The 26624-nt window shown below is 49.8% G+C and overlaps 1 protein-coding gene across 1 annotated transcript in view; it reads right to left on the reverse strand.

The window, feature by feature from the left end:
- Window positions 1–26624, reverse strand: part of GABBR1 (gamma-aminobutyric acid type B receptor subunit 1) — a 685831-nt gene that overhangs the window by 453316 nt on the left and 205891 nt on the right. The window contains exons 3-4 of the mRNA XM_078645697.1: window positions 23298–23501; window positions 22032–22220 (exon numbers count right to left, since the gene is read on the reverse strand). Coding sequence (XP_078501823.1) covers window positions 22032–22220; window positions 23298–23501 — 393 coding nt within the window. The remainder of the gene's footprint in view (window positions 1–22031; window positions 22221–23297; window positions 23502–26624) is intronic.

The following is a 26624-nucleotide window of genomic DNA, read 5'->3' on the forward strand; positions in this document are numbered from 1 at the left end:
CTAGAACAGGATGACTTAGAAAAGGCGAATGCAGTTCCCTTAGAGTCAGGAGAGGGAGTGAACCCCCCTGTAACTGATACCCCTCCAGAGGAAGAAGAAGAGGAGGAAGAGGAGGAGGAGGAGGACTCAGATGTAGAGGACCTAGAAGATCAGGATCAGAGGGGTAGCCAGGTTATAGTTGCCAGGCGTAGCCAGGCCAACTTAAACCTACTTGGGAATGGAGAGGGCCAGCACCTCCCCAGATCCTATAACATTCTCCCAGGCAACAGAAGAGTGAGATCTCCAGCAGGGGACTCTCATATTTCTAGTGCCTCAAGAGAATCTCAGAGAGGGATGACCCCTTCTCAGAAAAAAGAGCATGAGGCAAGAATGAGGGCTGTCAGACTCCAGATAGAGAGGGAGGAGGTAGCCATGGCTCAAGCTAGACTTGCCTTGGGAAGAGAACAGAAAATGTGTGGCTTAGATGCCACTGGTGGCAGCAATATTCCTGAAGAGAAACCCAGGTCCTATGATAGTAGACACCTGACAAAGATTGTGCCCCCCTACAAGGAAGGGGATGACATCCACAAGTGGATAACTGCTCTTGAGAGAGCCTGCATGGTACAGCAGGTTCCTGAGGAACAGTGGGCAGCAATCTTATGGTACTCCTTTTCAGAGAAAGGGAGAGATAAGCTCCTCACTGTTAGACATGAGGATGCAAACAATTACAAAGTCCTGAAGAGTGTTCTGATAGATGGGTTTGGCTTAACCACTGAACAGTACAGGTTGAAGTTCAGAGACACCCAGAAGACACAGACACAGGACTGGACTGATTTTGTAGATTGTGCTACTAAGGCTCTGGAGGGTTGGCTAAATGGCAGCAAAGTACATGACTTCACAGGATTGTATAATTTGATTATGAGGGAGCAGATCCTAAGTAATTGTCATAACCAGCTCTTACACCAGCACCTGGTGGACTCAGATTTGACCTCTCCCCAAGAATTGGGAAAGAGGGCAGATAAATGGGTCAGAACCAGGATTAGGCCTAAGAATCAGGACAGTAACCAGAAGAAGGAGTCTACCAAGCCTCAAGATAAGGGTGGGGATAAAAGTAAAGAAAATACTTCCCCAGGGCCCCAAAACTCCAAGAATGGGGGTGGGTCCCAAGACACTTCCTCAACAGAGAAAAAGCCCTATTGCCATGTCTGTAAGCAGGTTGGGCATTACAAAACAGACAACTGTTGTCCCAAGAATGGCAATAAAGAGAATATACCTCCAAAACCAGTTCCAACACCTCCTGTTACTGTCAGCAGTAATCCCCCAGGAAGTGGGAGCACACCCAGGAATCTGGGTGGGTTTACTTTTGGAGCCCAGGAGGACCCTGGCCTATCCAGGTCCCCATCCCCAAATAATCTTGTTTATGAGACTGGCATGGGGTTTGCCAACTTCTCTGACTGCCCAAATACTTTGAGCAAATATAGACAAGAACCCATCATCAATGGTTTGAAAGTTGAAGCTTTTAGAGACACAGGGGCTAGCATCACCATGGTGGCTGATTGTATAGTCCCCTCTAAACAACTTTTACCTGGTGCCACCTACCAGGTAACAAACATTGATGGCATCCACACAAATCATCCCATGGCAGTAGTAAGTCTCAGCTGGGGAGGTGTCACTGGCCCAAAGAGAGTGGCAGTGTCATCAAACTTGCCTGTGGACTGTCTACTTGGTAATGATTTGGAAATCTCAGCCTGGGCTGAGGTTGAACAGGAAACCCATTCTATAATGGTAAATTCCAATGGAAAGGTTAGTGGGGCTGTAATGGCTACAGCCCCAATTCAAGATGTCCTTCCTGAAAAGGTTGGTAGGGCTGAGCAACTCTCTGCCCCATCTCTAGCAAAAGCTCTTCCTGAACAGAATAGCAAAGCTGTTATGATAACAGCAGAAACCCAAACTGAGTCTCCTCCTGAAAAGGTTGGTGGGGCTGTGATGGCCACAGCCCAAACTCAAACTGATATGTGTGTTGTGAAGCCTGAAATGATGGATAACTCCACACAAACTGAGAGCACAGAGGAGGACGAGAAATCTCCCCCTCACCAGACTTTAGGAAAGGATCAGCCTCCTCAGGGAACTGATCTTACCCCTGATGAAGGAACTGCCCCAGAGGTGGTTAGGCCTAGCCTGACAGAGCCTCTGATGTCAGTGGACCCTTCTCAGGTGGGACCCAGTCTGGAGCAGGTAACCTGCCCCTCTCTACCTTGCCTTACTCAGCCCAGGGCTGCAGAGGACAAGAAGGACAGTGAGACCCAGAGGGCCCCCTGTCAAATAAAGCACCCCCATCAACAGATTAGGGGCACCAAAACTAGTAGCCCTAGTGAGGTGAAAACTTTAAAAACTCCTGAGGGAGCCCCCTTAAAAACAGTTAGGGACCTCCCACAGATGGATTCTGTTGGGCACAGCCAAACCTGGGACCCAAAGGGCCCAAACCTGAACCGTCCCTCCAGCAAGCCAAACAGAGGGACCCAGCCTCCAGCTTTAGGTAGCCAGAGGTTGACCCTGAGAGCACAGTGCAACTCAGTTAAAGAAAGAAAGGCACACATGGTGAAAGATAATTGGAGGAAGCTGAGCCCTAAATTAGTGGAGCCTCACTTCAATACTCCATATCCAAACCAGCCTTTAACTTTGCATAAACACACCCAAGGTAGTAATTCCCTATGGTGGAGACCCTCTAATACCCCAAGGGTGAGGGACTGCTTAGTGGACCATGAGACAGGGGGTACCCATGCTAGTGCAGGTACTTCCTTATATGGCCACTCAGGCAATATAGGCTTACCTGGCCAAGGATAGCCTTTTTTTCTTTTCATTTGCGGGGGGGGTTGTGTAGGAAGGTGGCTACCTGACTATGGTTACCCCAGATTTTTTGCCTTGTGTTTAGCTGGTTTTTTGACTTAGTTGACCTGGTTCCCTGCTAATCAGGGCCCCAGGCCATCTGCTCTCTCTGTAAAATGGATTCCATGTACCCTAGGTACATACCACAATTGGAAAAGGACTCCTTGTCAGCCCCTGTATAATGCACTATAGGTGCCCAGGGCATAGGAGCCACCAAGGCCTACCAGGGGCTGCAGCATATCTTTTGCCACCCCTGGCTGGTTCTTAAATTGACACAACTGGCTGATCACTCAGCTGGGGTAAGGTGGTGTAATCACCCCTTACTTAGATATAGTATACCTATATCTAAACCTATATCTGGACACATATTAACCTGTGAGCCACTCCTAGGGAAGGCCTCATCAATCCTGGAGGCAGAGTGTGTGGTTTAATGTGAGATGGAGCTCTAGCATGAGCTGAGCCTGTCTGCAGCTGTCGGGAACAACTCCCTAAGCTGTTTCAGGATAATGCCATACCATATACTCTTAAGTGCATTATAATCCTTGCGGTTATATAGCAACTTTGGTTTGGCTTTATCAAAACATGTCGTGTAAGGTGTCATACGATTTGGAATACTATCCCCTCGCCAGTTCTGGCGACGGGGATAGCATTCCACCCCTCTAGAGGGGTAAGACATGTTACTTTACTTAAAATGCGGTTAATTTCTAAAAGGACCTTAGATCCACAAAATGGATGCCTCTGCCACAGACAAGAGTCTGACCCCCTGAAGCTGACCGAAACTCAGCCAAAGGGGCCTGGACAAAGGGTTTCCTGTCGCAGGGAGGTGTTACCACCCCCCAGACAGGAGATAGTGGATTGTAGCAGGGAGGTTTGAAAGAAACCAGACACTGCCTGGGGCGCACAAGGCTGCCCCTTGCATAATCCGGCCAAACCGGTTCTGGGGCACTCCAGCCCTCGTGCCAGGGCGGCCTGGATCAAAGGAAGGGGGTGTATCCACCCACTTCCTGGGTCCCACCCATAGGGGGGGGCCTAGCAGGTAATCCAGCCCCCAAAATTAGTATAAGACTGGGAGCAGTGCCAATGCACTGCAGATTTCCTGAAAGAAACATAAGAAACGAAACTCTGGACCCTTGGACCTCCTACTCAACGTGGAAGCCCGAAGAATCTCCCTTGTGGTCAAGGAGTGACCACCCTGCACCAGCAGGCACCATCCAGCCCTCGACGTCTACTTTGTTGCAGTTCCCGCCGGAACTCGAGCGACAGAGATCGACGAGATCAAGCTTGCCTGCCTTCCAACAGCCCGATCCACAGTCCCTGCAGAGCTGAGACCCGTGGAGGCGACCGGAAGCGTGGGGCACGCCATCTTGAATTGACCACGAGACGCTGACCGTGCAGCCCACGAGTGACCCTCGAAGCTGTACACCGGGGTTTGAGAAGCCCCCACCCTGAGCCACTCTTGCACCGAAGCTCACCCCTCTACACTCATCGAGTGCTGCGTGGGGCCCTTCTGCTACTTTTGGCTCAACGCGTTGGCCCGGTCACTTGCCAGCCGGCTAGTGGCCCCTGTGCCGACGAAAACTTGAAACCGACTTGTGAATCTGGTTGCTCCAGATCTGCACCAGCTCCCCTGAAAAGGAGCCCCCACTCTGACCTTCCTGGTTTGAGTGAGAAGCAATCTCCCGATTCTGCGTGGATTGCTTTTGCCAAGTGTTGTTTGCTACAATCTTGAAGCCGACAGCGCCGACGGCGAGAGCCTGCGTGGGACAGATCGTGACCTGCTCCTGGACGTCGTAGATGCCCCAGAGCCCACGTGACAGCGGAGAGAAGCACCTCGACAGCGACCTGATTGCGCCCGACATTGCCTGGTTCCGTCCTGGTTCCACACTGGTCACTGCTGAGTGACCCAGACTCTGTCCCCTCTGCTTTCAGGTACTTTTCGACTCTAGTCCACCCTTGGACTCCACCGGACACTTCTCTTTCACCCCGCCTGCAGCCCTTTCAGCTTCAAGCACCAAGAGCCTGCGTGTCAAAACCCGACGCCACTTCGACCCTGTGCACCCGCTTCCTGTGGGTGAGGTAACTTTGCTCCGCCGGTGTTCCCACACTGGTGCACACCTCTAGGGTCTGTGTCTTAAGTTTTGTTCCTCTAGGTTCAGCGGAAGTGTCCTTAACCTTTAACTTTACGACTTTTACGCACCATTGGTTAACATTGGTGCATGCGTGCGCTTTCCGCACTGCTCCCGAATCCCGTGGGCCTCTCCCGACTTCAGCACTGCTTGTTCTGACTGCTCCCAGCGATTCCCTAGGCCTAACCACTGTTCGATTGGTATCTCTTATACCACTTGTTTAGTATATGGTTTGAGTGGCCACCCGCCCTCATCCATAATTGTGCAACTTTGTATGTTTAAACTGTGCTTTTGATTTAACGCTTGTGCCCCTTTATTCATAAAGAATACTGGGGATTATTTTTAGTAATAAATACATATATTTTTATAATATATACTTGTGTGGTGTCCTTTCATTTGATATTACAGGATTGTGTGTGGTAAAACAGCTCGCTTAACACGACCTCTTAAGTTAAGCCTTTATGCTGCTTAGTTCATGCTACCCCTAGGATAGCTTGTCTAACAAGGTTGACTTACAACCTGACACCATAAGGGATTGTTTGGTCTGATAATAGGTGGTTCCAGAATTGGAAACATCACCTATCAGGCCAACTTCTCACAATAACATAACAAGCCCTTAAGTCCCCTTAGGAAAGGGTTGGAACGATTCAGGGGTCCCTCCCAGAGGAGGTGCTGGACAGTGGGGAGGATACTCCCATGTCCTTTGTCCAGTTTCGTGCCAAAGCGGGAGCCAGCTGCTCCCTGAACTGGTCTGAATTGGAGTATGCAAGGGGGGTACCAAAAGTGCCCTTCAAGCAGTCTGAATGTCGCTGCCAAGCACCCCAACCCCGTCCTAATACACTAAGTCCTGTCTGGGAGGTGGTCACACCTCCCTGTGACAGGGTATCTATTGTCCTACCTTCCTCTGCTCAAGCTTGGCTCATTAGCAGGAGGGCAGAATCGTAGCTCTAGTCGGCAGCAGCCATAGTTTGCTTTCTGGGTCTAGAAGACTGGTACCAGGAGCACTGAGGGTGTTCGCTGTCCGGGTCTTGAAGACTGATACCGGGAGAACTGACGGCCTCCCGGAGGTGCTTTACAGTGCATGGAATCATACCTCCCACACCGTTTACGGTGTTGGGATATGATTCCAACATTGATACCAAACACGACAGGGTACATTATAGCCAGTTTAGAGATGGTTATCGCACAATGACGCACGGCCACTTCATGTATCGTAATGGCTGATGCACTTAAAACCCGGGAGGATGGACCTGAAGGTTGTAGGGGTGTCCGTCTCATGCAGGGGCACCATCACACTTAGAACAGAGCACCCTGCTCTGATTGAAAGGCCTGCCTTAGGGGTGACTTATAGGTATTAAGTGCAGTGACCTTGGATATAAGGATACATATATCTGTCGTAAGTGGTGCTAGCACTAGGTTACACCGGCTGCATTGGCAGGCCTGCAGTCACAAATTGAGTGGTCTCTCATGGGTGGCATAATACATGCTTCAGCCCATGGGAGACCCCTGGTGTACCTATGCCCTGAGTACCTTACTACTATATACTAGGGACTTACAAGAGTACACCAGTAGCCAATCTGGAGTGTACCTAAGTACTTACCATGTCCAATTTAGGGAAGAAGCACAGAGACTGCGGTCCTAATTAGCAGGGTCTCAGTCAGACTAGTCAGAAAACATAGCAACAGCAGGCAAAAAAGTGCGGGCGACCATGCAGAAGGTGTTTACCATCCTACAGGGCCCAATCAGGTAGCCAGACTTTGCTCTATCTGAGACAAACTATCCGGAGGCAAAATAAACTGTAAGTCCAGGACTTCCTTTAATTTAGATTGATCTCTGGAAAAATGTGGTCTACTTAGACTTAGAGAGATTTCAGGAGCAACTCTGGTTCTGTCCATCAAGGTTTGATGAACTGCAGCATTCTCAGCCAATAGCTGATCCAGTTCCTGACTCTCTTGCTGTGAGACTGCTGCCATGTCCAAGTTTGGACTCATATCTAAACTGGGACCCTGAATGTGGTGGTGTCGCATCCTGTCAAGGGCTGGACGTGATTGAAGGTTCCTAGACCAGTTTCTTGTCGTCTGAGATAAGGACAATTCCTTCTTGTAGCCAAACTACTACTTATTATGCATGTGAAAGACAGATGTCTGCAGGAAGGGTCACAGACTACTGGGGGAAAAGCCAGTGGCACAAAAACCTCCAGGATGATGGAAGACCAGGAGAAAAAGATGATAGAGTCTTAAAAAATGTCATAGAGATATATTGAGACAAGATGGAAGGTCTGACAGCAGGCTGAATGCAGGGAAAAATCAAACAGACAAATACAGGCAAAAACAGAGACTAGTTTGCATAGAACCTGCAAAAAAAAATACCATGGTTGCATGGCGACACAGAGCAATTGATTCTCTATAGTTAACATATACCACAAGCCTATTTGTGAATGGTGAGGAACAACAGTACCTTTGGTAGGGACAAGGTTTGTAATAATTTGCTATGGATTCTTTACCCTCCTCAATGGCAGTACAAGCAAACGGACAAGAAACGAAAGCTGTGAGTACTGCACTTTAAAATATGTATTATATTTTCTGGGGGACAGAACATGGGTAAGAGGGTCCTCATGTGGTTTAGAGGGCTGATTTTGGAGGAGTGTAGCTCCTCCTGTAATCTTTTCTCTGTCTTACCTCTTTTCATCATGCATAAAAGGGCTTTGCTTTGCACGATTTTATGTTTGTTTGTTTTTATCTTGCTGCTATGGAACTTTAATTTAAAAAAAAAAATCAAATGTATAAAAGTGTTTCCTGAGTTATTTTATGTAATTTTATTTTGTGGTTTAATAAAAAGATTTTAAAAAAAAGGGTTTCCTGATGACCGTGTGTGGTTGAGTGTCCGGCCTTAGCATAACAGAGGTAGCAACTGGCATTTAACAGCATTGTGACCCCATATCATTACACATAGGGCATCCTAACAGTAAACATCCCTGGAGAATACAAGCAGAGTTATACTGCTGTTTAAAATGCCTTGAGCATGCCTTTGCACTCTGCTTCTGGGTATCGACTTGCAGCGTAGAGCTGCATCATTAGAAGACCTGCATGTTGGCCTTTGCTCAGTTCCAAGATAGCATTCGCATCCACACCCTCCACTGTGACAGTACTCTACGCTGTAATAAATCTTTAGTCATAATTGACAAAGATGGGATGCTCAGATCTGGTCAAGAAACGAGGGGACTGTGGGGCTTTTTAGTGAGGTCCAACATAAGTGCCCAGTCAGATCATACTATCTAAAGGTATGCTGTTCCTCTTGTAGTGGTGCCTAGAAAATTAAAGTCAGTAGACCAACCACCATTATTCGTAATGGCAAACTTGGTGGTGTCTGACGTGAAAAGGAGAGTGGAGGAATTCCTTCTTTTGGAACTAGGGTCCTCACACACCCAGCAAGCTAGGTGTCATGCTTCATCATATGGGCCTGCTCCTCGTTGGGTCGGTGCTTCAATACCCAACGGGCCCCCATAAAGGGACTCTTTAGTGGAGATCTTTTATTCCTCACCGTATGATGAAGTGGGGGGGTGTGGCCTGTAATGTGTAGATATAGTGGAGAGGTGATTTAAAAGAAGTAAGATAGTCCAAATAAAACTGTTATTCTGGCTGGCTATCCACCTCAATAAAAAAGACAGAGTGACAGCTTGTTTGACACAAGGGTTCAGTTAAAGCTATGCTCATCTCTCCAGGTCAACATGTTTCATGCCTGATGGTCTGTTTGATCCATGGCAATTTTTCAGGACCTAATCAGTGAATCTATCTACACCTCGTGGTGGGGCTGCTTGCTACCTACCACATGTATACACTATCGGTAACATTTTCTGTAGTGGTATTCAGTAACCTAAAGGAAGGGATATAGAAATTGAAACACAACTGTAACACCGATATTCGGGTCACACAGTATCCCTCACTCTCTCTCCAATCACCTCCTTTAATGTAATGCACTCATTAAAGTGGGTTTAAAAATCTAGGCATGTGGTGTAAATAAAAAAGGGGGAGGTTGGGTTTGGTGTGGTGGGTGGGTAAATGCTTGGATGCCCAATTAAAACAATATACAAACAATCAAAGGACTGTCTTTCCCAGGGGGTTTCTTACTCAAGGGAATAGTGGGTCACTCATAAATCTTAAACATGTAGCTAGTGAGGGTAAAAGTGAGGGTAAAATGCTCCATTCATAGTGACTCAATGGTGACGTTGGAACCAGTTGTTGCACAACTCACCTAGATTCAGAGTGTCACCTCAGTCGGTGCACGGCGGATCAAGTAGACACCTGGAACATGGTAGTTCCAGGAATTTTTCCGCAAGATCCGTTTAAAAGCCTTTTTCCTTGACACACCCAAGTTGACATTGGAGATTCAGGTTTGAGGAAACCCTCAACCTTTACCCCCAACACCGGGATGGTGCCCCCCGAAGTACTGACGTTTGAGAAGGCAGTACTGAAAGATCTTCCATAATGTTTGACTTTTTCTCTGTCTCACGCAACTAGATCCCCTTGGTTGGCCTTCAATATTTTAAATGCTATTTTTAACCAAAAACCTTTAAAATTCAGTACTTCGGTTCTACTGATTGGATCTTTGTCATTCTTGTGTCAAAATATTTATTACTTTATGCATTGCCTCTAAGTTAAGCCCATCTGCTTTTATGCCAAGCTACCAGAGGGTTAAGCACAGGTTAATTTAGTGACTTTTGTGGTTCTTCCTGACAGTAATTGTGGTTGTTTCTTGAGAAGGGTTAACACAACTCTCAACCAACACCCAATTTCCTAAACCACAGTTTGGATGAATGTGAGGTCTTGGATCTGTGAGAACAGGGCTTTGAAGTGGGATGCGGACATCTATGATTTTGGCTATCAAAAAGCTAAGCACCTTTCTGTATCAGAGGGATGTAGCAGGAGTGTTAAGCTATATCTTTCTTTCGACACAGCAGAGCACGCTATTCTACATGACATCTGAAAGAAGCTGATCTGAATGGCATCATCCTCCAGTGGTTCCTGTCAGTTCTGGAGAGCAGGTTTCACTTTGGAAATAAGCCATTTTATATCTAAAGTCACGCTTACTTCATTAGAGGTGTCTGAGCTCCATCTCGCCACTAATGATTAGTAATGTGTGAGCTCATACTCTTTCTAAGATAATCTGCCTCTTCCACTGTAAATGTTCTTACATGGATGAAAAAGGTCATCACCTACCTCGATTATCATGCCCCTGCATCTTTGTTCCATTTTCATAATTGCCTGTTGGCAGTCCAACAGTGAATGCGCTATAACATACTAAAGAAAATAGCCAACAATACTGAAATAATAACCATCAGCAGAAAAAAGAGCGCTTTGATTGCTCCCTCTAGCAGGCGAGTATAGGCAAAGCACCAACAACGGTTCCCAAGGCCAAGTCGCTGACCACCATCTTGCATCAATTGAATGCCCAGATAAATGCAGCATACAATACTAGGTGCTTTGCTCTGAAACTCTTGAGACGGGCACTCTTTCTTACAAAAGAGTCCAAGCCCTGGCTATCGCCCAGTGTGTTCTGTCAAATTAATAATTTTGGATTATTAAAATAGCTGTTACTTGGTTTTCAGGCCATTTCTTAAGTAACATCAGCAGGATCACAATGCAGAAATAGAGTAATTTAGCAGATAAAGAAGTCTAGCCATGTCACGCAGGCACAAAGAGATCTTTACTGGCAAGGTATTGAGCAGAGAGTCCAATTCATGTGCTAATACATTAAGCATTCTCCCAACCAGACCAACAAGTTTTGCCTTTTTCGGTTTTGCCACTACCGCCCTATGAGGTTTTTTTACTTAGAAAGTTTGCTTTCCACATACTTGACCCATCATATTTGTCATTCGGGTTTTGCCCATTTTCCTAGGAGGAATCTTCACTCATGCTCTTGTTACTGCAGCTTCCTAACGTGAAATGCGCACACATGGGCTAGAGCTGCCTGAAAATACTGAGCTCTACTTTATGGAACAACCCAACTCTCAATTAAAGACCAACTGGCTCACACTTCTTCTCCAGGAACTCCTACTTATTTTGCTATGTCTTTTGTTGTGTCCTTCAGTTTCACTATTCATATTGTTCTTAGGGCCACAAAGCCGGTTCAGCATAAATTGTTATGCAAAGTATTAAATTCATATCAAATCGAAATATCTTTGATTGGGGAAATGCCAAAAAACAGAAAGCAAGTTGGAAGTAAAACAATCCTTTACTTCTCCAATAGAGGCAAACAATGCAGACGAGACATATGAAAGAAGAGTATAACAGAAAGACAGCAACCAATGCATTAGAGCTCAAAAGCTCCTTTCCTGGGGGTTAGGGGCTCCTTATTGCAGAGGATAACCTTCACCAAAGGACAAATGGTGTCCAATAAAAAAAGAAAAGAAATACAATTGAAAATGCAAAACATCAAAGTACAAATATCTAAGCACATTACAATATTTCTTTGTTCTTTGATGCTTTTAGTTTATAATCAATTTCGGTAGGTTTAGGTTTAGGGATTTATGAAGCGCATGGCTACCAGCAGGCATCCCAGCGCTATAACAGGTAAGGGCAACTATCTGGAAGGAGAGTTAGGAGAACAGCCAAGTTTTAAGTTTCTTTTTAAAGGACTGTTAGTTTCCGATCAATCGCAGCTCTGGGTCCCCAGTGTTCCAAAGTTTGGGAAAATGTTAAATTGTGATGGAACAATTAAACTTCGGTGCAAAGACGAAACTGTTATCTAGCCTAATAATCCACATTTGTAAAGCGCACAATCACCCGTTAGGGTCTCTAGGCGCTGGGGGCCGTCGGGAAGATTAAGCAAGCTATTGCCCAGAGTTGCATGGTGCTGGGCTAACCTGCCGCCGGAGCCGGGGATCGAACCGTGGTCCCCAGATTCCAGCGTCAGTCGCCCTGGCCGCGGCGCCACACCTCTTCCACCTACACTGTTTTGTTTTTTAAGTGGAAGACTACCGTGATTGATTGGATGATTCATTTGTAAAATGCCATTGAAGATCAATAAAACAACTAAAAAGAGAAATTGGACAGAGTGTGGTGGCTGTACATGGTTTTATTGCCCCATTACAAACAGTAAGAGGTGGGAAAGAATAAACAGAAAAACATCCCTCCCACACATGCCAGAAAAACTATTAAAACATGAATTTTACCATCAATGTCTTTTTTGCTCTATAACATGTTCCACACCAGGGGGCCGTGGCTTGAGGCATCAAGATGGAGGTCGCACTCTAAGAGTGCTCCGGACACCCTCCGTCCTCCGCTTCGCATCCGCCCGCTATCAGCTGCCATCGGAGCTCCACAATACCGGCTGCGGCTCCCCCATCCCGCCTGCATCGCCCGACTCTCTTTTGGGGCTGCCCGGTGACTCTGCTGCCTTCCCTGGTCCCCTATCCCATGAGGCCTTGAATAATCAAGATGGCGGCCTTCTTGCCGTCCCGTCCTTGGGCCTGAAATCTCCGCCTGGACGTTCCGGCGCCCTCTTTGCCCCCACTGCCTGCCTGTGACTCACCTGGCGGCAGAGGACTGAGCCAATGGCGGGCGGTCTTGCCTCGGAGCCCGGAGCTGCGGGATCCGCTCCCTTGCCTGCCGGACCGGAGGAGAGCGTGGGGCAGTCCCGGGGCGCGGTGGATGCGCGCTGGAGCGCTAAGAGGCGCCCTCGATCCCCGAAGTGGTTGCGGCCGCGTGAGGTTGCCGTTCCTGCTCTTGGGGCCACATGGTGCATGGCGACGTGCGCGAGCTACGGCGCTGCTGGAGAAGAGGCGACGGAGGACTGCTGGACCGGGCGGAGCCGCTGTGCCTGACCTGCCCACAGGCGAGAGTGCGGTGAGTGGAGACGGAGCCTGGGTGGCGCAGCTGGCCTGCTCTGGGGTGGGAGTGCCCAGCGCCGGCCCGACATGGTGCAGGAGAGCGGGCCTTTGCCTGGGCGGCACCTGGACTGAACCACGAGGACCCCCTGGGGACTGAGCGGGGACCGGGGGCCCGGCTCCGTGTCGCCTCCCCCAGGCTCTGATGCTGGGCTCCCGGGGTCGCGCACGTGTGCTCCCCCCATGTGGACAGAAGGATTGGGGTCTGTTGTGGTGCCCTGGCGAGCGGACTGCCCTTAGGGGCCGGGAAGCCTTTGTGTGGACCGCTGCTGAATCCTGCGCCCCTCAATCCTGGCCAGAGAGGGGCAACCTTTGGGAGATTTATTTCTTCTTGACTGTTGCTGCCTTTCGCGCCCTCCGCCGTCTTGGGGGCGCGGGGTGCTGCTGGCTTCATTGGGTGAGCGTGTCAGTTGGACTGTGATCATTCTACAGTCTCTGGGGACATGCTGTACTGACCTCTGATGCGGTGTGGCGCCTCCAGCGCCTGCCCAGGCACCAGAGATACGGGGTGCCCCATCCTCCGAGGTGCCGAGAATTCCCCGACCTGCCCCGGGTGCACTGCTGTGAAGACCCACTTCTTATCACTGACTGGGCAGCCGAGTGGTGCGCCGTGGCCGGTGCGGGGGCATGTTGGCCATAATGTCGGGCGGTACCCGCCCCCGCAACCCTCCGTACCCCCTGGATGCCTGAAACCTTGTTGCTGGGATCTGCTGGAGGAGCTCTGAGGTCTTGGGGCCATCTGTGCTGCCTAAGGGACCGCCACTGTCATCGGTTGCTGGGCTCTCCAGGAGGGCGGCCTCCTCTCTTCAGCGTCGGTGAGTGGTGAGTGGGAGGAGGGATCGGCCATTACATCGGGTGGCGGGAGTTGTGGCAGGGATGCTGGCCTGTCCCCTCCCTACCCCTCCGGCCACATTAAGCTGATTCTTCGAGAATATGGGCAGAACCCGCACCACTCAGACCCCCAACCCAAACTAAAATGGACCAATTTACTACGTCGGATCGGGACCCGGGTGGAGTGTCCCCAGCTGTGCCTGGGACCGCCGGGGGAGAGATCTCTCCACCATCCTACAGGCGATAAGCACATCGCAGGCCTCTGTGGAGAGCAAGATCAGAGAGGTGAAGGTGGACGTGGCCCTAATTCGACAGGACCTCCGAAATGCCACGGAAGCAGAATCCCGTATCTCCACGGTGGAGGATGACTTGGGCACTCTCAAATCCCAGGTGGCCTGCCTTCAGACACAGACCTCGGAGTTACATCGCAGGACCGAAGATGCCGAAAATAGAGCATGAAGAAACAACCTGCACCTCCTGGGTTTTCCGGAGGGAGTGGAGAAGGGCCGTACTGACACCTTCATAGAGGCCTGGGTCCGTTCCTGGATGCCCAAAGAGAAACTTTCCCCCTGGTTCGCGGTGGAGCGGGCTCACCGCTCTCTCGCTCCCCAACCCCCGCCCGGAGCTCCCGCTCGTCCCATCATCCTCCGCATCTTCAACTTCCGGGACAGAGACGCTATTCCAGGGGCGGCAAGGGAATTGGGACCGTTACACTTCCAGAACTCCAGAATTATGTTTTTTCCGGATTACTCCAGGGAGGTGCAGACTCAACGTCGTTCCTATGACGAAGTTAAACAAAAGCTCAGGGCTATGGGTCTCCGCTATGGTCTCCTCTTCCCGGCTCGACTCAAGGTGATCTTCCAGGGAAAGACATTCTTCTTCGACACCCCCCAGGCGGCATGGACCTGGCTCACGGAGGAGCGGCCCCTCTTGCTGGGTGCGGCCCTTTCTCCTGCCCGAAGGGCTCTGACGCAGCCAAACCAGGACGTCCCCAAGTCCCGGGGCGCCGAACCAGATCTTGGAGGAGGGGCAACCGTCGGGGAGGGGGTTCTCATTCACCGAGGGCACAGTCCCAGCGCTCCCCGACCCAGACTCCAAATCAGGGAACCACCTCCCCACCTTGGCTTCTTCTCTGATCGATGTGGGCAGCGTCCCCGGGCCCGATGCCACTTTGCATGGGGCCATGTCGAACTCTGACCTGTCCGGGATCCCCGTGATCCGTGGCTCTGGTGGGGAGGAGGGGGTGTGCCGGCACCACAGGCTGTGAAACTCACAATTCACCCTTCGGGACTCTCTGCAACGGGACTGCTCCTGACCCCACGAGCCGGGGCCTACATGACTCTACTGAATGGCCCGGTCGGGGTTTGACCTTCCATTACAGTCCCGGGTCTGACACACTCTAGTAGTCTCATGTTTACCACTTCATGTTTTCAGCTGTTAGCATTCATCCGCATAAATGGAGGGTGGTCAAGTTCAGCCATGTCCTTGCTTGCTTGTTTATTGCTAACCATTTTAGATTAGAGAATCACCTCTTTGTGGGGTAGTTAATGGTTGGGATTTTTTCAGGGCGACAGATGCTTCCACTTCAGAAGTGTAGGGTGGGGGGAGTTAGGGGTTGAGGGAGGGGGGGAGACCGTTATCTCCCAACAGTTTGTTATTTTTAGCCGCCTACGGGCCGCTGTGTGTTGTTCTCATTGGCAGCCGCGATTCCCTAGATGCTTCCGCAGTCGGCAAGCAGATCCCCACTTCCCATACCCTCATCTTTAGGCCCCGGGTCCGGGTGGGTGCTTCCCTCGGATTGAACACGGCCCGCGCCTGCATCTGTCCCTCCACATATCACTCCTCTAGATGACCTACACCCTCAAAAGACCTATCCACATCCTCTCCTGGAATGTCAATGGTCTCCTCGACCGAATCAAGCGCACGGCCGTCCTTCGTGCTGCCCACCGCCACACGCCTGACAATCTGTTTCTCCAGGAGACGCACCTCATGGGCTCACAATGCAACTTCCTAGCCCGATATGGGTTTGACAGGGTCTGGCATTCTGGTTTTGCACGGGGTGCCGAGGGTTGGCTATTCAACTCAGAAAGGGACTTCCCTTTACCTTGGCTAGAGCCGAGAAGGATGCGCAGTGCTGGTACGTGGCCATGTCGGGAATGATTGAGGGACACCAGATGAACCTCCTGTGCACTTACATTCCCCCTGCACTTATGACATCCAACCTTCGGCACCTCACGCTGGTGTTCTCCTCCTTTCCCCAGGGCCTCACAGTTGTTGGGGGGGATTTTAACGCCGTCCTGTAGCCCTCGCGTGACGTAACAGTGACCCTGTCGGAGCACCGCCTCGCCTCTGCGAGGAGCCTCTCGGGCTGGTCATCGGCCCTGGCCCTTTGTGACGTGTGGAGGGTATGGAGCCCCCGCAAAGAGCAATACACCCACACATCGGCGGCACATCATACCCATTCCCGTATAGACCTCATCCTGATGCCCGCCACAGACTTCCAATTGATGTCTGGGGGCATGATATTAGCCAGGGGAATCTCAGATCACCCCCCCGTCTCCCTCCATCTTGGAACCTCGACTGCGGGTCCATGGGCGACTTGGCGGCTGAACGCCTGGTTCCTGCAGGACTCCGCGCTGGTGGAATCACTTGGAAAAACAACAATTGATGGACGGAATGTTGCACAATGGCAGAACATTCACCCCCAGTCACAGATCTGGGTTTAATCCATCGTTATTTTACTCACCAGACCACCCCAGTTTAGACATGGCCATATGCAAATCATTCTTGACCTTGTGCCTCATGGGAACAGTCCAGCCCGAACTGCCAAGCCATGTCTTTCCTGGAACGGAACCAAGCATCCTAGGACCGGTTTCTGGCTATCAGCCATTATCAGCCAGGATAGCTTGATTCCAGTGGCCTGGAGAACACGGGACTCACGTCTGAGCATACCCGTCCACTCTGGGTGACAAATGCAAAAACAACAATTGATGGACGGAATGTTGCACAATGGCAGAACATTCCCCCCCAGTCACAGATCTGGGTTTAATCCTTCGTTATTTTGCTCACCAGACCACCCCAGTTCAGACATGGCCATATGCAAATCAGTCTTGACCCTGTGCCTCATGGGAACAGTCCAGCCCGAACTGCCAAGCCATGTCTTTCCTGGACCAGAAACAAGCATCCTAGGACCAGTTTCTGGCTATCAGCCGTCATCAGCCAGGATAGCTTGATTCCAGTGGCCTGGAGAGCACGGGACTCACGTCTGTGGATACCCGTCCCACTCAGGGTGACAAATGCAAAAACAACAATTGATGGACGGAATGTTGCACAATGGCAGAACATTCACCCCCAGTCACAGATCTGGGTTTAATCCATCGTTAATTTGCTCACCAGACCACCCCAGTTCAGACATGGCCATATGCAAATCAGTCTGACCCTGTGCCTCATGGGAACAGTCCAGCCCGAACTGCCAAGCCATGTCTTTCCTGGACCGGAACCAAGCATCCTAGGACCGGTTTCTGGCTATCAGCCGTCATCAGCCAGGATAGCTTGATTCCAGTGGCCTGGAGAGCACATGACTCACGTCTGAGCATACCCGTCCCACTCGGGGTGACAAATGCAAAAACAACAATTGATGGACGGAATGTTGCACAATGGCAGAACATTCACCCCCAGTCACAGATCTGGGTTTAATCCATCATTATTTTGCTCACCAGACCACCCCAGTTCAGAAATGGCCATATGCAAATCAGTCTTGACCCTGTGCCTCATGGGAACAGTCCAGCCCGAACTGACAAGCCATGTCTTTCCTGGACCGGAACCAAGCATCCTAGGACCGGTTTCTGGCTATCAGCCGTCATCAGCCAGGATAGCTTGATTCCAGCGGCCTGGACGTCCTGGAGAGCTATGTCTGAACTGGGGTGGCGGAGTGAGCTAAAGAATGGTGATGGATTAAACCCAGATCAGTTGGGGGTGAGTGTTTGATTTACTCAAGCGCTCAGTCCATTATCCCCTTTTGTATCGCTTTGTTCGCCCTAAGTTGGCAGAATATGCTCAGACGTGAGTCCCTTGCTCACTTTGCCACTGGATTCAAGCTAGTCTGGCTGATGACGGCCGAAATGCCAGAAACCGGTCCCAGGATGCTTGTTTCCGGTCCAGGGAAGACATGGTTTTGGCAGTTCGGGCTGGACTGTTCCCATGAGGCACAGGGTCAGACTGATTTGCATATGGCTATGTCTGAACTGGGGTGGCGGAGTGAGCTAAAGAATGGTGATGGATTAAACCCAGATCAGTTGACGGGGGGGTGAGTGTTTGATTTGCTCTAGCGCTCCGTCCATCATCCCCTTTTGTATCGCTTTTTTCGCCCTAATTTGGCAGGGTATGGTCAGACGAGAGTACCTTTCTCACTTTGCCACTGGATTCAAGCTATCCTGGCTGATGACGGCTGAAATGCCAGAAACTGGTCCCAGGATGCTTGTTTCCGGTCCAGGGAAGACATGGCTTTGGCAGTTCGGGCTGGACTGTTCCCATGAGGCACAGGGTCAGACTGATTTGCATATGGCTATGTCTGAACTGGGGTGGCAGAGTGAGCTAAAGAATGGTGATGGATTAAACCCAGATTAGTTGACTGGGGGTGACTGTTTGATTTGCTCAAGCGCTCCGTCCATCATCCCCTTTTGTATCGCTTTGGTGGAATCACTTGGGCAGGAATTGCGTCACTACTTCTCCACTAATACGGGTTCGGTTCCCTCACTAGGGACGCTGTGGGAGGCCGGCAAGGCTGTCGTTCGGGGGGTGGCCAGAAGACTGGTCCACGTGAAATGGGTGGAGCAGACCGCCCAGCTCGTGCCGCTGGAATCTCAGGCTGTACAGTTGGAAAGAAACCAACTAGCCAGCGGTTGCGAGACTCCTCTCGACAACTGGCTATGGTCCGCGAGGAGATTCGTCGGATCTCGTTGGAGTCCGCTAAAATGCTCTGGCGCTCTTCGGTGACACGTATTTATGGATGGGGCAATAAAAATGGCAAGCTTCTCCACAACCTAGTGTCCTATCCCAAAGTCAACCGCACTATACCCGAGATTGTGTTTTGGTTCCCCACTTAGTGGAGTTATTCAATCATGTGGTGGAGGAGGGGTCCTTCCCATCTGAATGACGTGGCCACTATAGTGGTCATCCCAAAGACGCAACCGCCTTCCCTGAACTGTGCGGACTACCGCCCGATCTCGTTGATTAACACAGAGATTAAGATTTTCGCTACCGTGATAGCCCAGAGACTCCGTCCCCTTCTACAAGACTTGGTCCACCCCGACCAATGCAGGTTCATGCCTGCCAGAGGTACCCCACACTGCATTCGTCGCCTCCACCTGGCTATGACCCACCGTCATCACCTGACCCCATATCTGGGGTTGCTTTTCATCGACTTTGAAAAGGCCTTTGATAAGGTGGATTGGAGTTACCTTGAGGGTGTGCTGGAGAGGATGGGATTCGGTCTTCGCTTCCGCCGCCTGATCAAAGTCATTTATAGTAACCCCAGAGCCGGTGTTCTCATTAACGGTGAGCTGTCCGAGACATTCCCAATCCGGAGGGGCACGCGTCAGGGGTGCCCGCTCTCGACGCTCCTATTCGCGTTGGTGATGGAGCCCCTTGGCGGCGCTCATCCGTCAGGACCCGCTCATCCGGTGTTGGGCCTGGGACCTCAGTCAGGTTGACAAGATAGCCCTCTACGCGGACGATGTCCTGCTTTATCTGGCGGACCCGGACCGTTCCGGCCCCAGATGCCTGGAGGTCCTCTCCGCTTTCGAGCGTGTCTCTGGACTCCAACTTAACCTGGCAAAATCAACTCTGGTCCCTTTGCATCCCTCTCAGACATGCTTTGACTGGCAGATGGATATCCCCCTCCGGAGGCAATTGTTCAAATACCTAGGCGTGTGGGTTACCCTCCTACCGGAGCTTGAATGGGCCCTGAATGTCGCACCCTTGGTCACTCGGATGAAGGCAGACCTCAAGAAATGGCAGACCCTTCCCCTTAACCCCTTGGGCAGGAGTGCGCTTTTTAAAATGATGATCCTCCCCCGTTTTCTTTACACCTTGCAAAATACCACCATCCACCTGCCAGGTATCTGGTTCCGGGAACTAGACGGCGTTCTTACCCAGTTTCTATGGAGAGGAGGGAGGCCGCGTTCGTCCCTGGCACACTGTCATATCCCCCCCTTCGACGGAGGCATGGGGGTGACTAATCTCCACCTCTACTACCTGGCCACGAGACTTATCGTGATCCACGTCTGGTTTGCGGGCGGCTGGTCCGACCCAGCATACCGGGTGGAAATCAAAACAATGGACTTCACGCAGATCCAGGCGTTCTTATATGGCTGCCCGGTGCCGCAGGCTCTGCCCCCTGTCACTAGGACGGTGCTCATGGCCTGGCATACAGCCCTTCTCCACGTGCAATGGGACCGGAAGCTCACCAGGCAAATGCCGCTGTGGAATGGGGCTTGGTTGAGGGAGATCTCATCCATGCAAGGGTTCCGCCTCTGGGACCTCAATGGGATCTCGCTGCTCGGAGACGTGTGGGTGGGAGACCACAGTCTATCCTTTGCTGACCTACAAAAACGTCACGCCCTTCTTCATTCCCAATTCTATAAATACCTACAACTCAGACACGCCCTTCATACTCACATTCCATCCCTTACCTCTCTCCCAGAATTCAGCCCCCTGGAGGCTCAGGTGATGATGGGGAACCTGGGGAGGGAGGGAGTGTCCCGCATATACCGGTCACTGGTGGACAACGGTCCTGCATCCCTGAACCGGCTCTGGGCCCACTGGGAGGGGTGGCTGGGCCCCTTGGAGGAGGCGGACTGGCGAGATGCCATAATGGCACCCAAAACTTTGACTATTTCCTCCAAGATACGCCTGGTCCAACTTTACTACCTCCATGCAGCATACCTCACTCCGGCATGCCTTTTCCGGGCCCAAATGCAATCTTCCCCAACATGCGCGTGCTGTGAGTCTGCTCCAGCAGATTTCTATCACATGGTATGGCAATGCCCGGCTTCAGCGCCGGTCTGGAGAGGGGTGGAGCTGGAGCTCACACAGGCCCTGGGATGGGAGGTTCCCCACGAACCAAGGAGCTTGCTGTTGGGGGTGTTCGACGGCCTGGACGCCTCTAGGGCAGACAAGCGCTTCCTGGGGACGGCCGTGGCGGTGGCGAAAAGCTGCGCTCTGGTCTCAGGCTAAGGCGCCGACAGTGCAGAAATGGGGGAGAGGAGTGGACTGGTGTGGAGTACAGGAAGAGTCTCTCTTTGAGGTCTGGGGTTGTCCCGAATTATTCGGTAAAGTGTGGGGTAAATGGTTTAATCTGCTACCAGTGTGAAGGCCTGACTAATCTTGTATATCCGTAATGTTTTTTTTATATATTTTTTATTGCCGTGCCCAATCCAGGTGGGCCGTCTTTACCTTTGTCCACTGTATACGATGCCATGTTTTATTATGATGCTTGATCTGCTGCCAATGAATTTAAGTGTCATTAAAAACCCAATAAAGTTGATTATAAAAAAAAAACCATGTTCTATACCAGCCATACTAGGAGTTTAGAGGGATGCTGGAACCTTCCCAGTTGCAGACTTTAATAAAACACTGCACTCTATCGGCACTGCAGTGATAGAGACAGAACAGAACTTTTTCAGTGAATACAAAGAGTCTGGCCATGTCACTGTGAGCGCCCCCTACTGCTGTGGGTGAATCTACAAGTGTGATTCTGTGTCTGAAACTGAAGAAAAGCAGAGATGGCAACAGTTTCATTCTGCCACATTAAGATTCAAATTGAAACAGATAATTTCATTCAACCAGTAGGTTAGTACCTTCTGGCCACTTCACTCAATCTCAGTGTACCAGCAGGAGTCATTTTAGCTTCTTTTCTCAAACCAGTCTCACAAAATGCCGTAGCAATATATGCCAATTAGGAGTAGGCAGGGGTAGCAGCTGCTGTACTGTATCCCCCATTGCTAATCCTAACACTGCCTTTTACAACCCCTGTCTGAGAAGCCATTAAGTATGCGGCAGGAACAAAAGTTACAAAGCCTTGCTATATCCTGAGCTCCTCAGTACCAAAACAGAACGCTGTTGAAGAGCTAAGGATGGGGCAAGGGGTCAATCCTGTGATGTCATTTAGACTCAAAGGTTGTGTGAAGTCACTTTCACTATGCCTAGCATCTTGGTAAATCAACATCCTTACCCATGTTATATTTAAAAGAAATAGTGGCACCCTCAGCCCAGTTGGATACTCCGCAGTTCACTGGAATGAGCAGGGAGGAAGTTGTTCCTACCTTCACACGTTGGCTTTGGGAAATCCCACTTCCCGACTTTGGTGCAGAAGCTGCGGCTGTTGCCCACCAATCGAAAGCCAGGATCACAGCGGAAATCTATCCAGGTCCCCTCGACGGGCACTCGGACCATGTCTCGAGGTTCAGCATGGCCGTTCTCTAGTTTCAGGTGCATTCGTGGACATGTGCGCACTGCGGACGAGAACGTACAAATCAAATGTGGAGAGCACAAGAGGGCGAATGCAGTTGTACATCGCTGAGATAAAGATCGATAGAAGCATTGCCAGAAGAAGACATGGGTAGCTGCAGAAGTCTAAGACTAAAAGAGCCCTCAGAACCTCTCCACAGCAACCCATTGCTGAATCCTCCACCAAAGAGCTTTCACATTATTCTAAGACAGCCATTCATAGCAGAACTCCCCGCCTCTGCCTGGAATAGGCTTTGCCTCCTACAAACTCCCACAAATTGATTAATTCCATTGATCATCCTCCAAGGCTGCAGCCCCAACCTAAAGCATCTGCAGCAGATGCAAGGCAGATACTATTCCTTTGCAAAATGGAACAGTCATCTTGAAAGCACCGCTGAGATCCAACCTACATCAAGAAAATAAACTGAACACAGGTTTGTGAAAGGAAATGACCTTTGATCACCCAACCTTTAAGCTGACTGGCTTAGCAGCCAGTTACACCCACATATGTTAGTACTGAAATGTTTAAGTGCATTAGAGCTTTCTGAAAATACAAGAGTACTGGCTGTATCCTAAAGGTGTAAGGGCTCTGGCAGTACTGGGCAAATCTCTGATGTCCTAAAAGGGTAAAGAGAAAGAGTGTGGAGAATGCTCTGGGCTCCTTCAGTTGTGACAGCACATGCTGTGGAGAGATCTCACTGATCGCCGGAAGAGACAGCCCCGGCTGTGTGGAACGCTCTGGAATCCTGAAGGTGAAAGAAAGAGAGGAAGAGCACTGGTTGAGGAAACTCTTTTGTCTCCTCATGGTGTAATTCACTTACCAGAATGTCCTCGAAAGGCAATGTCCCAGTCTGAAGGATGTAAAATGTGAGGATGAAGGGGGCCCAATCCCTTCACCTGATAGCAGAGTTCCATCTGAGACCAGTGTTCACTTAGCCTTTCATCTTTCGATCAACAAACTGAGCACACACGTAACAGGGTACTAACTACGGTGTCTTAGTCACCTAGCCCAAAGTATGAAGTGCTGCATAAAGAAAAGGCAACAAAGAACCTGCATGTGCTTGCCTATAAGCCATACTTACAGCAGCGGCTGGGGTGCTGCATGTCTGTCCAGGTCCCGTTGGGGAGACATTTTCGAACTTTAGGCCCCACAATCTCCCTGTCCCCACGACAGACATATTCAATTTCATAATCGAAGGGAAGAGATTCCACTGTCCGGATCTGCTCAGGGGTGAGACCACGATACCTGATCCCTCCCTCTCGAGGAGGGTGTATTGTCTTACATCCTGTGAAGAGAAGAAGATTTTAGAAAATTATGGGAACCAGGATGGTTAAAGAAAGGCACAAATTAGAGACAGATGGAAAGAGATATGTGGAGGAAATAGATAGCAAGCAAAGGTATGAGAAATCAGGAGAGAGAGGCGTACAGCAAGAAGGTAAAAGAAAATACATGGAGGTCAAACGTTTTAGGAGGCTGTCAACAGCTTTGTTACATGCTGGGTTTTTCAAATTTGAAGGATGTCTAGTCTTGATTCTAGCTCGTGCCTCTTTCTTCCACTACCCTTCCCCTCCTGTCTCTTTATCTCATGCTTGCATGTTTTGTCTTTCCTGTTTTCTTCTTTTGTCACTGTTTCCCTACCTTTTGCTTCCTCCTTCTTTTTCCATTTTCTGACTTTCCCTTTCTCTGTATCAAAGTCTGATGATGGAAATTATGCCCCATGGGTCCAAACTTTGATCGAGGCCTATGAATAACATCCGCTATCCTCCCAGTTTGCCCATGTCATTTAAAAGTGGGGTATCTTCTATGCTTTGCTATGCAACAGAATAACCGCTATTAGCTTCAATTTTTTTAAACAACCTTGTACTGTGGGAGGCAAATTCCAACACATATTATAAAATGTGCTTAACAAAGAGGGTGTGTGCTTTAGAAGGCACTACCATGCTGGCCCCACTTAAAAATAAATAGGAATGTGACCTCAAGTAACATTTTTTGACAAAACACAAATTCCTAATTTTATCAGAATAAAAATATTTTTATTTTCCATGAAATGCCCCATCCATGGAAAGTGAACAAAGATTATTGAAAGTCTGTGCTAATCTATAAATGTATGAAAAACAAATGAGCAAGGGAATACATCATGTTGTATTTATTTTGATAAAAAGGTGAAAGAGTAAGAGAAGTAAATGTGAATTCATGGACATCAACTGCTGTTGCATTAATCTCCATTTTTATGTTTCTCTATCGCCCCTGGGGCGTCCCACAGAGATGCGGCTGTGACCGGTGCAGACATATGCTATATGAGTGATAGCCCTGGATTTATAGAGGGGACCTCAGCAGTGGACCACAGTATGAAAATGATTGTCCTAATTCATCAGGCTGCGGGATGGCGGATCCCATGGGGGCCATCTCCCTCGATGGGGAGCAGGCGTTTGACAGTCCAGTAAGGCAGAGCCTAATGCGAACGCTCTAAAGATATGGAGGCTGCGCAGGATTTATTGATATGATGGGTGTGCATCAGAAAGAAACAATAAAGGCTGATGGAAGAGCCGAAGCCCTGGCTTGTAAACCACAGGGACTATTACTTCTGTGCCTTCAATAAGCAATCTGTCATTGATGGCCTGTGCCATGACAGAGGGGCGCGGCAAACCAATGTAAAATATTCCAAGCCCACTCCGAGAGGACAAACCTGGTATATGGGATGATAATCTCGGGCAGAGAATGGCCAGCCCATTCCAGCTCTGTTATGGAGGTGCTCCATCAGCAAGGAGTCCAGGGTTTGTCTTACCCCGTCCCTCTTAAAGAGAGAAACGTAACATTACTAAAATATGTCTCAGAAGGGGCTGCACTTCCAGAGCTACACAAAGGCTCAATGAAAGCCACAAAAGCAAACACTGATGGGACGGAGCTGAAGGGGGCGCCGGCGGAGGAGGAGGATTCACTGAACTATCAGAAGGGAAGATCGAGGAAAGCAGAGAATGAGGGGATGGTACCATGAACAGCCGAGATTACCGCCTCCCCCCTTTCACACCAGTTTTTAAGAATAAGCACTGTATAGTAAAGTGTGAAGGAGGAGCAGGGCTCAAGTGAGGGTCCTGCTGTGAGGAGAACCTCAGAAGCCATGTGAACTAAGGGAGCCCCACCAGCAGAAAATGCTGTACGAGTGAGAGTGATAGCATACAGATACCACTGCGAGTAAGTGGGCATGCGGTGCTGCAATGCACCAGGCCAGGCACCTCAAAGACTGTGGGGACCTTGCAGATGGGCCTCCTGGGCAGAACTGAAAGACGCAGTATTTTCCACTGTGGCATCCTCCTTATCATCAGCAAGACCTTATGTGACTCTATAGTAGAAATCACAGATACCCCTCTAAAATACCTATCAGATTCAGAGATCAGGGAGTGTTGTTATGCTAAACCAACATGAGGGCAATGTTTGGGAAGTGTGATCTCAAACTTTTGTCCTTCCACTTGGTTCACTAACGGGAATTGCTTCGTTTTATCACATACAGGAACTGTCCCTGATCTCACCTGGACTAAAAGAAATTACCTAAATAGTTGGTATGAGCTAGTATGCATAAGAAGGGTGCACAGGTTAGGTGCGTGCATCTGAAAGGTTGCAACCAGCCCTCTATGTAATATTAGGGTGCCTACACTGTGTGTACTACTCTTACTGACTTGCATGTGTCAGAATGTTCTGAACTTCGCCCATTGTTTAAAGTGGGATCTATGTTTGAACAGTTTTGGTGTGAGAGGCAGACATATGGTGCGTATCTGCCCGTGTCTTTAGGAAAGACAAGACGTACCTGTGACCCTCTGTGCAGCCATCATCCTTTCTTATGCACCCTCCATTTCCTTCCCCCACCAAAGTGTTTCCCTGTATGTGTTTTCAAGGCTTTACAAACCCCTTTTTTCACGGGGGCTAAATCTTTTTAGGTCGAAGCCTGCGTTGCAGCGCATGCGCTGCTGCAGGCGAGAGTTCTTGTAAACAAGAAGGGGCATGAAACCACGCCCCTTCTGCCATTGGCCGGCCTCGCGAAACGGAGGCCTGCCATTGGACAATGCCCCTGTTTGGATGATTTGTCCGGCTGTGATCCCTCCTTTTCAGGTCTCCGTGACCTGACTTCTGGTGTCGCAAGCCGATTTCCAGAAACATTGCTATGGCAACCATGAGGCCTGTCACGGAGTCCTGGAGGGGAGGGTTTCATTAGCTGTTTCCGGCCAATTATTATTTTTTTTAGCATTTTTGCAGTCATTCCTGCGCGTTCCTCGGCGGTGGAGGAGGTAGGGGAGAGGCGGTGCTGGTTTGTATATACAGATAAAATAATCTTATCTTTATTTGAATTGTCGCGTGTAGTTTGACCCTCTAATCTTAAACCGTCATTTAGACCTCTTATCGTCAGTGGGTGAAG

Source organism: Lissotriton helveticus, chromosome 5_1 (assembly GCF_964261635.1).
Source record: "Lissotriton helveticus chromosome 5_1, aLisHel1.1, whole genome shotgun sequence".
Taxonomy (NCBI): Eukaryota; Metazoa; Chordata; class Amphibia; order Caudata; family Salamandridae; genus Lissotriton; species Lissotriton helveticus.